We start from the raw sequence: 12,851 nt of genomic DNA on the forward strand, positions 1-12,851 counted from the left end.
CAGGGAATGCTGTGGGATCACAGTGATACTGTCACACCCAACCGGATGGGGTCTCAGGCCAAAAAGATGGGGCCCCAGTCTCAGGGTCATTCTCACTGTGGGATGAAGTGGGTAAGCTTGCAGATCTACTAAAACATTCTTTTCCCTTTTCAAAGCCTCTTAATTGTCATACCAGACTGGCTTCGAGAAGGAATTATTATCCATATGGTCTGGTTCTGAGAGCTTTGTCTTGTGCATCTAAGATCTACTGACTCTACACAGGATAAGAAATATTCAAAGGGTCCTTTGCATTGCGAAATATGGCTAAACATGCCATTTGCCTTAAAGTGAGGTGGGACGGATGAGCCAGTGTTATCCTCTGCCCAGGGTAGGCTTGCTTCTTCCCCTTCCCTAGCTGAATTGATTAGCAACTCTTTCTCTCTCTCGCTCTCTCTTTTTTTTTTTTCCGGCTGTGACCATGGCATGCAGAAGTTCCCGGGCCCGGGATTGAACCTGTGTCACAGCAGTGATCAGAGCCACAGCAGTGACAATACTGGATCCTTAACCTGCTAGGCCACCAGGGAACTCCTTACTCTCTTTTCTTTTGACACCAAACAAATGATAGTTATTCTTCGGACAAAATCTCATAAGTTGGGAGTTCCAGTCGTGGCTCAGGGGAAAGGAATCTGATTAGTATCCATGAGGACGCAGGTTTGATCTCTGGCTCTGCTCTGTGGGTTAAGGAGCCGGCATTGCCGTGAGCTGTGGTGTAGGTCACAGACTCAGCTCGGATTTGGTGTTGCTGTGGCTGTGGTGTAGGCAGCCGTCGCTCTCATCCGACCCCTAGCCTGGGAACCTCCATATGCTGCGGGTGTGGCCCTAAAAAGACAAAAAACAAAACAAAACAAGACAAAAACTCATAGGTAAACACCATCCAACTAATTCAGTGCTAAGTTTTAGGAGTCGAATTTTTGGTTGGTTGTGGCAGATACCGGGTGGCTCCTACGGACTCCTCCTTCCTTGGATCCAGACCCAGAGGCAGAGCTGTGGGAGTCCAATTATATGCAATTCCTGTAAGTCACCCGCAGGTTGGCATTGCGGCCGCTGGCACGCTGGCCAAGCCTGTCCTCAGCGCCCCGTTCTAGCTCTCAGCCTGCAGGGCTGCCTGTGAGAGGGAGGGCAGCCAGTCCCTGTGACGCGCCCCGGCCTTTGTCCCATGGGAGGTAAAGCAAGGTCCTGGATCGGAGGTTGTCACTGAGATTCCACATGAGCTCAGAGCCCAGGTCTGCAGCAGCTTTGATGGTGGCTTCGGGATCCTTTGCCAAGGAATGCAAGCTCAAATCCAGGGAGGCCACCGCCTCCGTCAGAGCCCAGGGAAACCCTCACATCACAGAAGGAGGTTCCATAGAGCCTATGCAGTCACTGCCAGGCGTCTTGCCTTTCAAATGTCCCAGGACATTTTTGCAGGAGCTCAACTCCCCTATCCCGGCCCTCGGCTCCGGCTGCAAGGACCTGCTCCACCGTCCTGGGTCCCGTGACCTTGTCTCAGCTGCAGGAGGCTCTGAGTCCATCCATGGCCTCTTGTTTGGTCTACGTGCTTGAGGAAGCTGGGTTTTCCTGCTCCGCATCTTTCTGGTAGGTGTTCACGGGAGTAATGACTTCCTAGGGCCGAGGGCTGCCGCGAACAAACTATCACACATTTAGGGGCTTAGAACAACGGAAATGCGCTCCATCAACGTTCTGGAAAGTGAAAACCACTCGAGGCCTCTTCCGCCTTCTGGTGGCTGCTGCAGTCTTTCGTGTTCCTGGGTTCAGGGCTGTTCTCTGTTTGTCCTCGTGTGCCTCGTGTGGCCTGCGTTGCTGTCTCTTCTGTGTTTTCGCTCTTTTTTTTTTTGCCTCATGGAAGTTCCAGGGCCAGGGATTGGCAGTGAGCCACAGCTGTGGCAACACCTGATCTTTTTTTTTTTTTGGTCTTTTTGCCATTTCTTGGGCTGCTCCCGCGACATATGGAGGTTCCCAGGCTAGGGGTCGAATCAGAGCTGTAGCCGCCAGCCTACACCACAGCCACAGCAACTCGGGATCCGAGCCACGTCTGCAACCTACACCACAACTCACGGCAATGCTGAATCCTTAACCCACTGAACGAGGCCAGGGATTGAACCCGCAACCTCGTGGTTCCTAGTCGGATTCGTTAACCACTGAGCCACAATAGGAACACCAACACCTGATCCTGTAACCCACTGTACCGGGCTGGGGGTCACACCTGCATCTCCACAGCAACCTGAGCCACTGCAGTTGGATTCTTAACCCACTGTGCTGCAGTGGGAACCCCTCCTCCTCCTTCTTTTTCTTTCTTTTTTTTTTTTTTTTTAATGGCCGCGCCTGTGGCATAAGGAAGTTCCCAGGCTAGGGGTCGAATCAGAGATGTAGCTGCTGTCCTACACCACAGCTCATGGCAATGCCGGATCCTTAACCCACTGAGCGAGGCCAGGGATCGAACCCACAACCTCATGGTTCCTATTCATATTCATTAACCACTGCGCCATGACAGGAACTCCCCTCTACTCTTTTTTTTTTGTCTTTTTGCCATTTCTTGGGCTGCTCCCGTGGCATATGGAGGTTCCCAGGCTAGGGGTCTAACTGGAACTGCAGCTGCCAGCCTACGCCAGAGCCACAGCAACGGGGGATCTGAGCTGAGTCTGCGACCTACACCACAGCTCACGGCAGCGCCGGATTGTTAACCCACTGAACGAGGGCAGGGATCGAACCCGCAACCTCATGGTTCCTAGTCGGATTCGGTAACCACTGCGCCACAATGGGAACTGCTTCTCTCTCCTCTTCTCATAAGGGTACCAGTCACTGGATTTAAGATCTGCCCTAAATCTAGGTTGATCTCATCTCAATATCCTTAATTATACCTGCAAAGACCCTATTTTCAAACAAGTTCACATTCACAGGTACTGGGACCTATCTTTTCTGGGGACACCATTCAAGCCGTTAAAATATGAGACATAAAAAATAGCGGTTTGAGGGAGTACCATGCCTGCTTCTTGTCATAAAAGCCATCCCCAAACCTCTTGGCCACAACACACCAGAGCATAACGAGAATCTTCCATTCATGTGGTTATTTTGATTTCTGGAGTCAGTTCAGAGTCTCATTTCCTGTTGCTCCAACTCACAGCTCGTTCCATTGCCCTCGGCACCGAGCTCCTACATTGTGTGCAGTGGCCTGACCCCTTCCGTACACAGGATGCCTGTGACAAAGGGTGGAAGGCGGTGCCTGTCCACTAAGGCTGGCGCCCTGTCCAGTGGTGGCTCTGCCTGTACGCATGTTGTTCCTATTTTTTAAAAACTGAAGTCTAGTTGATTTACAACACTGTGTTAGTTTTAGGTATACAGCAAAGTGATTCAGTTATATATATTTTTTCAGATGATTTTCCATGATGAGTTATTATAAGATATTGAATATAGTTCCCTGTTCTGCACAGTAGTTCCTGTTGCCTCTGAGATACAAACTGCTATGCACATTGTTCCTTTTGATTCAAAGGTGACGTCCCTGGAAGATGGCCTTGTTTGTCTGGCAGCTGGAAATGCGGCTCAGGATCCAGTGTGTTTCTTGTGCAATTAACTCACACAGCCTTCGCTCATCCTTTCTTAGTTTTTTTTTTTTTTCCCCTCCCATGGCATAATCAAAGTCTGTTGGCTGCTTTGCCATGTGAGCTGAGTTCCAATGAACGAAACAATCTAGCCATCGCTGGTGGCTCTCCCACTAGCATCTGCTCATAAGCCAGCAATTCTCTTTCGGAAGCAGAATAATTCTCAGCTGCTGACAGCACGGCCTTAGCTGAGAATCCTAAATGCTTCTGCTGCGTGTTTCCTTGGAGGACCTGCCATCTCGCCACCGCTCCCTAAATCATCTTGGTGGGAGAGACAGAAATCACAGCCATCTCAAGTCTCGTCTTTCTTGCAGGGTCCAAGGGTAGAGCTGACTTGAAACTGGGCCAGGGTCAGCCACGGAGGCGCCTCTGAACCCTACCCAGGGTACCTGGCCTCTTGGATAAGCCACGATACGGAGTGTCTCAGAGTTCCAAGGTGGAGCATGCGCAGACTCTAAACCTCCCCCCCCCCATTAGCTGTTCTTCGTGGCCATGGGAGGAATCACACGATGCACTATTTGTCTCGGGCTTAAGTATGACTCCTCCAGGATACTCCTGTCTGCGGGATCCCCCGGGCCCCCGACCGCCTCCCTTACGTCCGATTTAAGGTCCGATGTTAAGGTCTGCAGTGCCGCTGCCTCTTCTGCTTCAGGGCAGCTTTGCAGCATCATCTACTGGGGCACCGGGGCCACCCACTGAGGAAAGAAAGAAAACAGGGTCTCAGCAGGAGACCATTGAAGGCGCTGTAACCTGATCCTTCAGAAATTTCCTTGGCCTTCCTCTCACTTAAAGGGAGCGCCCAGCCGTCTCTGATCCAGGCAGAGGCAGGGGCCACCTCTGGGTCAATCTTTGTTACAAAGATACACTCCAGGCAGGTGCAGCCCTTATGAGAGATGTAATGGTGCTTTTTTTTTTTTTTTTTTAAATAAACCCAACCCTTCCTCATAGTCTGCTTTGTTATAGGAGGGAGACTAGCCAGTGTATAAAAGGAACCTTGGAGAAGCAGAGTGGGCAAGACCTTTGTCTTAATTTTTTCCGCCACACTCGTGGCACACGGAAGTTCCCAGGCCAGGGATGGAACCCACACCACAGCAGTGACAAGTGCTGTATCCTTAACCTGCTGAGCCACCAGGAAACTCCACCTGTGTCTCAATTTTTTTAAAGCCTTTGTTAGCTCAAACACCCTAGCAGTCCCCTAATTTTTGCAAGACCCATCATATCTGTGCAACTACCACTGGTCTATGTTCTATAAGGAGCCCCCAGTGTCTATTAACTTTTCCTACAGAGAATTTCATGCTTCCAGAGAATTCCCTGGAGAGGCCATTTAGGGGGTGCCTGCCTGGGTAAGGGGACTCTGTGATACTAATTAATTAATGGGTATTTTCGTTTCCCAGGTTTATCAAAACAAATGACCACAAACGGTGGCTTGAAACAACAGAATTCTATTCCCTCATAGTTCTAGAGACTAGAAGCTGAACTCAAGGTGTTGGTAGGGCCAGTCTCCCTCCAGGGCTTCTTGGCCTCTTTCAGCTCCTGGTCACCTCAGACATTCCAGGGCGTTTGGCAGCATAACTCCATTCCTGCCTCCACTGTCACATGGTGGTGACCCTGCGTCATTCTTGTCCTCATAAGGATACCAATCGTGCTGGTTTAAGGGCCCCCCTACTCTTGCACTTCAACTTGATTACATCTGCAAAAACCCTGTTTCCATGTAAGAACAGACGCACAGGTAATAAAGGTTAGGATTTGAATCTATATTTTTGAGGGGACACAAAAACCCCCGGTAATTGATTTCCATTTTTTCAGACCCACACCAAGGTGTTTGAAGGAACAGAGCCTTGATCCATTCCTTAAACGAGAGCAGGGTGTACCCCTCTTTCTTCCTATCCTTACTGGAAACTGCAGCACAGCTCTTTCTTGGACGCTCTGCGATCAAGGTCACGCTACTATAATCTCCGTCAGTCTGGGCTTGGTTGGCTCCGAGCATTCCTCTGGGTTGCCCCAAGTTATTCTTATGCACCGCATGGGCTTCTATTTTCCGGGATCAGCTAGTTTCTCTGGCTTTTGCACTGGCGGACTGGGGAGACCCGCAGAATTATCGACGGCTTTCTTGCTGTAAGGTCCTCCTTGTTCTAGACCATCAGAGGGGTTAGCAGTCTTTACAAAATACCTATCCTAAGACTTCTTGTTTCACTCTCTCCCACCCCTGCTTTTTAGGGCCTCACCTGAAGCATATGGAAGGTCCCAGGGTAGGGGTGAATCGGAGCTGCAGCTGCTGGCCTACACCACAGCCACAGCCACGCCAGGTCTGAGCTGCGTCTGTGACCTACACCACAGCTCATGGTGATGCCAGATCCTTAACCCAAAGAGCGAGGCCAGGGGTGGAACCCTCATCCCCATGGATACTAGTCGGATTCACTACCGCTGAGCCACAACGGGAACTCCAACCAGAATTTAGTACCATTCCTCAAAGCGAGTGATTTTTTCATAGGTGTCCTGTAGCAGGTATTTTTGATGGCCTATCCATCCCTGACAGTACTCAGACTTTTTACATAAATGTCTACCTTTATGCCCATAATACACACATATACTCCTGGGAAGTTGACCCTAACCTGTTCTAGAAGTGGGCTTAATTTTTTTTTGGCTGCACTTGCAGCATATGGAAGTTCCCAGGCCAGGGATTGAACTCATGCCTGTGCCACAGCTGAAGCAAAGCCAGATCCTGTGTGTGTGTGTGTGTGTGTGTGTGTGTGTGTGTGAGTGATTAGGGCTGCAGGTGCAGCATGTGGAAGTTCCCAGGCTAGGGGTCAAATGAGCTGTAGCTGCCTGCCACAGCCACAACCACAGCCACAGCCACACCAGACCTGAGTCGTGTCTGTGACCTCCACAGCTCATGGTCAGCAGGTAGTCTCACCTATTTCCAGAAAAATTTAAAAATCGTCAGGCGAGAGCCATAACCAACCTCCAGGAGAACAAAGGCATACCCGTGCCTATTTACCCCTTTTAAGGCTTTCACAGGAAGAGGGGTCCTGTCTGCCCTCCAGGCTTGGGGTGCAGGAGCCAAGCCCTCATGGGCTCAAAGAAAGGCAGGGGAGACAACTAGGAGAAAGAAAACAGGACGACGCTACCTACCAGCAGGATCTAGAGAAGCAGGAAATGAGGCCTGTGGCCAAACCCTGGTGAGGACTGTTCGACTATTCGGAAGATACCGAAAGATGCCTCCCCGCCCCCTCCGCCCCTCCTCTGTCCACACTGCGTGGCCTCCTGGGTCACTAAGGGAGGGCTCGGGTCTAAACAGCCTTAGGTCTGTAGCGGAACACCCAAGAGTCTCCCTGTCCACACGCCCAGCCTAGGGCTGCAAGTACCACCCTTCGAAGCGTGGGAGGACGACCGCAGGCGGCTCGGGAGGGTGCCCCTTGGTTACTCCTTTGCTTTGCGAACTTGGTTTCTCTGCCCGCTCGATGCGCACAGCAAAACTTTCCATGGCTCGCCCTTTGCCGTGGGGAGAGTACTTTCCAGAAAGAGGCACACCAGGGAATTGGCGTGGAGGAGGGGAACTCGGAGGGAGAGAGAGAGTTGGCCGGGCGGGGTGGGGCGGATTCGGAGTCCGAGCCAACCTGCTCGCCCCCGGGTCCCCGGGGCGGGGCGGCAGAAGGGGGGGGGGGGCGCTGCCGAAGGACCCCCCCCCCCCCGCAGACATCCCGCCCTCCCTCGGTCCTGTCCCTCCCTCCCGCCACCCCGGGGAAGGCCAACTCCGCCCGCCTGAGTCACGGCCCGAGCTGGGGAGGAGCCGGGAAGGCGGCCCCAGCCCAGAGCGCAGCCGGCGGCTTCGGGGCGAGCCGGGCCGGGCGGTCGGGGATCATGGGGGAGAGCGCGCTGGAGCCGGGACCGGTGCCCGGAGCGCCGGCGGGGGGCCCGGTGCACGCGGTCACCGTGGTGACCCTGCTGGAGAAGCTGGCCAGCATGCTGGAGGCGCTTCGCGAGCGGCAGGGGGGCCTGGCGCAGAGGCAGGGCGGCCTGGCGGGCTCCGTGCGCCGCATCCAGAGCGGCCTGGGCGCGCTGAGCCGCAGCCACGACACGACGAGCAACACGCTGGCGCAGCTGCTGGCCAAGGCCGAGCGCGTGGGCTCGCACGCCGATGCCGCCCAGGAGCGCGCCGTGCGCCGCGCCGCCCAGGTCCAGCGGCTGGAGGCCAACCACGGGCTGCTGGTGGCGCGCGGGAAGCTCCACGTTCTGCTCTTCAAGGTCAGTGACCGCAGGCGTCCCCGATCCGGGGCCTCTTCCCGCCTGCGGGCCGCCGTCTGGGGCTCCCCCTCCCGCCCGCCCGCCACACCCACATTCCGGACCCCACCCGCCCCCCGCCTGGTGGAACCCACTTGCAGAGCCTCACCCACTCCTGACGGCCCAGCCCCAGCCTCCCTCACACCCCCGAAGCCAGCCTGGCCAATCACAGCCGCCCTGATGTGGCGCTGGCCACGTCCGCAGAGGCTGCTCCAAGTCCCAGCCCAGCCCTTCATCAGAGTAACGGTGATGGAAGGGCATCCCGCGGCAGGTCGCCGCCTCGTCCCGCTCTGGCCCCTGCGGCCAGCGTCCTGTCTCACGCCCCTAACCAGGTCCCGCAAACGTGGGCAGTCCGCCCTCCCTCCCTCGGCCCTGCTCCCTCCTTTCCCACGCCCGCCTGGTCTTTCCCATCCGCGCTGCGGAGGCTACGGGTGGGGCGGGTCCCCCGGCGGTGATGGGGGAACCAGGCTCAGGCCGGGGCGGGAGAGGGGCGGCCGGGCCAGTGCTGTGTCCATCACTTGCAGGAGGAGGCTGAAATCCCAGCCAGCGCCTTCCAGAAACCGCCGGAGCCCTTAGGCCCGGGAGACCAGGCCGAACCCGGCCCGGAGCAGCTGGAGGCCGAAGTGGGGGAGAGCTCGGACGAGGAGCCCGTGGAGTCCAGGGCGCGGCGGCTGCGGCGCACCGGCTTGCAGAAGGTCCAGAGCCTGCGAAGGGCCCTTTCCGGCCGGAAAGGCCCTGCAGCGCCCACAGCCACGCCTGTGAAGCCGCCTCGCCTGGGGCCTGGGCGGAGCGCCGAGGGCCAGCCCCAGGCCGAGCCTGCGCTGGAGTCCAAGCTGGAGCCAGAACCTCCCCAGGACCCCGAGGAAGCTCCCGGGAGACCCGAGGCGGCGGAAGCGGCGGCCGTGCTCCAAATAGAGAGTGCGGCCTGACGGCTAGTGCTGTCTGCCTCCCCCGGTGCCTGTGCCCAGTCCCAAAATAAATCTCCTCTCAGAATGCAGCATTCTCACCCAAATAAGGAGTGAATCCTGCACCCACAGCCCAGGGCGGGCCCTCCCTTCCCAGCTTCTTCAGTCCGGCACCCCCTTGTCCTCTGAAAGAGCAGCCACTCACACGGGCACCTGCTTGCCTTCACCATCAATAAAATAGTGTCACCGAACGTGGACTCCGTGTGAAGCGGTGGGGAAGGCAATGCGGGCAATAAGACAGATGCTGGAACCTGGAATGTGGCTTCTCTTTCAAACATCACTGTAGATTTCCCCAGTTTCCACTGAATGGGGCTCTACTCCAGCGGCACAAAGAAATACCCTCCTGGCCCCTTGCTCATTCAGCGCTTTCCTTGTAGGGACAGGCAGTCGCCGTTTTCTCTGGCATCTAATGCAGTCCCTCGCTGTAGATGCCCAATCATGCCAACTTGTGGTATTCTTCTTAGTCTCCCTACCGCCTCTTAAACGCTGGGTGTTCCGGGAGTCTGTTCTTAGCCTTCTTATCCTAATATCCCTTCATTAGCCTTCACTCCCAGGGCTCTGCTGTCGGCCACAGGCACCCTAGACTGCTGTCTTGAGCTGTGTTTGAAAAGGAATCCCAACTTCATGTGTGCAAAGGAGGCCACCTATCTTCTGTCTTTTAACGAAGTTCAGTTTCAATTCAATAGCTATTTCCAGCACACTTCCCGTGTATCACACAAAACCGCTCTCCGCCTGCGTCTCCTTTACTAGGGAATATGGTACCATCATCCGTAGAGAAACCTGGGCCTCTTCACTGGCTCCTCCTTGTCTCTTCCTCCTCTGCCACATGGAAACAGTTATCCTATCTGGCCTACACCACAGCCACAGCGACGCAGGATCCGAGCCTCGTCTGTGACCTACCCCACAGCGCATGGCAATGCCAGATCCTTAACCCACTATGTGAGGGCAGAGATCGACCCTGTGTCCTCACGGACACTCGTCGGGTTTGTTAACCACTGAGCCACGGTGGGAACCCCTGTTCTCTTTTCTTTCTTTCTTTTTTTTTTGTCTTTTTGCTATTTCTTTGGGGCTGCTCCCACGGCATATGCAGGTTCCCAGGCTAGGGGTCGAATCGGAGCTGTAGCCACCGGCCTACACCAGAGCCACAGCAACGCGGGATCCGAGCCGCGTCTGCAACCTACACCACAGCTCACGGCAACGCCGGATCGTTAACTCCCTGAGCAAGGGCAGGGACCGAACCCGCCACCTCATGGTTCCTAGTCGGATTCTTTAACCACTGTGCCACTACGGGAACCCCTGTTCTCTTTTCTTAATACCCATCGACAGCTCTATTTCGGCCTCTTTCTTTCGTCTGACCATCATTTGAGCTGCCAATCTGATCACACCACCCTCCTGATCTAGACCTTTTGATGGCTCCCCATCACCTTCATATAAAGTCTAAGCTCTTGCAGGTTCCCTTCGAGGCCCTTCGTGAGCTGGTACCCGCCTGTTTTTGCCGCCTCACCTCTTGCCATGTGGCCTCCTTCTACTCCTGAATCACCATGAGCTCTGTGCTCTCGCTCTCTTCACTGTCCCACAAAACTCTGCCAGGTTCCCCTGTTTTAGGGCCAGCTGCTTCTCTTCTTTGCTCCCAGAGCACCGCTCTCACACTCCAGCAATGACTGCACTGAGGGTGATTGTTTGTAAATACCCCCTGGCCCCCACCCCCACCTCCACGAGACTGTGGCTCCTTTGCAGTAATGACGGTTTTATTCATTTCTGTATTTTTCCATACTTGATGCTACGCCTGGGGCCCAGTAGGCCCTCGTGGAGCAAGAGCATCACAGAAGGGAGAGGTGGGAGGGGGTTGGCTGGGGACGGGAGCATGGGCGTCCACCCATTCTTTCAGTCGTTGGATGAAAACATTTTGAGTACCTACTGTGCCCCAGGCCCTGTGGTTCATCTTGGGGCCACCAAGGACCTCAGAGCTCAGGGAGACGCACGCATATAACGACTGATCTAAGTGCAGTGATGGTTACACAGGGTATTTCAAGAGGAAAGAGGGAAGGGATAGAGCCTAAACTGAAGGAGGAAAAGTAGGGAAGTTCTTGGAAAAGGGAGACAGTGGGATGAGACAGGAATGGCGCGAGGCGCTAGAGCTCAGCGGCTTGAGTTCTCAGTTCCCTTAGCTGTGAAAGGGATAATGCTAGGAGTTCCCACTGTGGCTCAGTGGGTTATGAACCTGCCTAGTATCTGTGAGGATGCGGGTTCTATCCCTGGCTTCACTCAGTGGGTTAAGGATCTGGCGTTGCTGCAAGCTGCCGCGTAGGTCACAGATGAAGCATGGATCTGCTGTTGCTGTGGCTCTGGTGTAGGCCGGCAGCTGCAGTTCCGATTCAACCCCTAGCTCCCCGCTAGCTCTGGGAACTTCCATATGCCATGGGTGCATGCGGCCCTTAAAAAAATAAAAATAAAAAAACTAAAAGAGCTAATGATAGCCCCTACCCAGCAGATATGAGGATTAAATGATGGAAGCACCCAGCATAGCTCCTGGAACATAGTTTGTTTCAGGTACATAATTCATTCGTCCACTCCTTCGACAAATATTTACTGAACTCTGAGCTTCTGCCAGGCACTATTTTAAGAGCTGGAGATAGAGTGGCAAGATCCTTGTCTTTGGGAGATAAGTTCTCCTAGGGGGAGACAGGCGATGAACTAGTAAACTTATAAGCCAGATGAAAAGTAAAGGTATAGGTGAGAAGGGCTTTCTGGTGACAGGCGCTGCAGAAAAGAAAACAGTAGGAGTACACATGGCGATGGAGGAGGAGGAATACTTTAGATGAGGACGTCAGGCATTCAAAGTGGGGCTGGAGTCAGCGGTGATGTTTTAAAAGGATCTTCGTGGATTCAGTTACAAGAGGCCAAGCCCCTACCTGCTACGATTGGTGGAAAGAGTCTTTTTATTGGTCACTTTAGGGCACCGCCCCCCCTTCCTTGGATTTTTGCGGCTATACCGAGTCTCCCTGTCTCTCCGCCAGCATATCTCGGCTGCTATTGCTCCTTATGACCACGCGAGGCCGCTGTGGGCACCAGCGTCCGGCTCGATGCCTCATCTCACAGCCGGAGGGCTGCCTGTTAGGGTCTGTGCCCCAACCAGGATTCCTTTCCTGGAGGGCGGCTCTGCAGTAGCTCTGTTTCCTCTGGAGAAATTCAGGGCTCCTCCTGCAGGCTTCCAAGCCTTAGTGTCCGGACTGTATCAGCTTCCCAGCCGCCACTCCTTTCAAGGTTCTGCCAACCCCAAGGGGCTGGTCTGAATAGGCTCAGTTTTCTAGCTCCAAAGAAAAATAAATTCTTGGGCCATTTCCAAATCCTTGGAAATCCAATGTATCCCTCTCATCCCACACACAGAATTAAGAGCCCCAGTCCACGTTTCTCACGTAAAATGTCTGGATAGCTCCTTGGGAAGCGAGTGAAGACTCGGGGACCCTGGACCCAGACCTCTAGAAACCCAGAGGCTTGGCTAACTTTGGTGGTGGTGGTGCGGGGGTGTTACTTTTATTCCTTTCTGATGCCTCTCCCACAGCAAATAATAAAAATCGAGTTCAAACAGAAGTGACTTCCTTTCTTAATATTTCTCTGTGATGTTACATTCGCCATGGTTACATTATTACTAATTATATTACTGTAACCTAAGGGGAATGGAGACACGGACACAGGGTACCACTTGCCATCCAGCATAGGTGGTATTTAGGTGGCTGCTTTAATCAGGGGGGAGGCACATGGGTGAATTACCAAAATTCACAGACTTGTTCTCAGTCCTTAAAGCTAGAAGCGCGAATCTATCATGTGTTCCAGCACGAGTAGGCTGAGAGGGATTCATCGGCATTAACAAGCTCAGAAAACACTGATTCACTTGAGTGCTGAATGCATTCATTTCCCTGAGAAGTCTAACTGGTAAGCGAACTAGAATAGTGCAGCTAGATAGACCGAC

At 54.0% G+C, this 12,851-nt stretch overlaps 1 protein-coding gene across 1 annotated transcript; it reads left to right on the plus strand.

The window, feature by feature from the left end:
• Positions 1–7,367: 7,367 nt before the first annotated feature.
• On the plus strand, positions 7,368–9,072 carry CAVIN3 (caveolae associated protein 3). The gene is made up of 2 exons (XM_047753584.1): positions 7,368–7,880; positions 8,441–9,072. The coding sequence occupies exons 1-2, from the start codon at positions 7,497–7,499 to the stop codon at positions 8,843–8,845; spliced, it is 789 nt and encodes a 262-aa protein (XP_047609540.1). The 5' UTR covers positions 7,368–7,496; the 3' UTR covers positions 8,846–9,072.
• Positions 9,073–12,851: the final 3,779 nt, after the last annotated feature.

This window comes from Phacochoerus africanus, chromosome 11 (assembly GCF_016906955.1).
Source record: "Phacochoerus africanus isolate WHEZ1 chromosome 11, ROS_Pafr_v1, whole genome shotgun sequence".
Lineage (NCBI taxonomy): Eukaryota > Metazoa > Chordata > Mammalia > Artiodactyla > Suidae > Phacochoerus > Phacochoerus africanus.

Excerpts from the sequence above, each read along its gene's own strand:
- CAVIN3 (XM_047753584.1), top strand. The coding sequence starts at position 7,497 with ATGGGGGAGAGCGCGCTGGAGCCGGGACCGGTGCCCGGAGCGCCGGCG. Across the intron at positions 7,881-8,440 it reads TCCACGTTCTGCTCTTCAAG|GAGGAGGCTGAAATCCCAGC; the intron begins GTCAGTGACCGC and ends CATCACTTGCAG.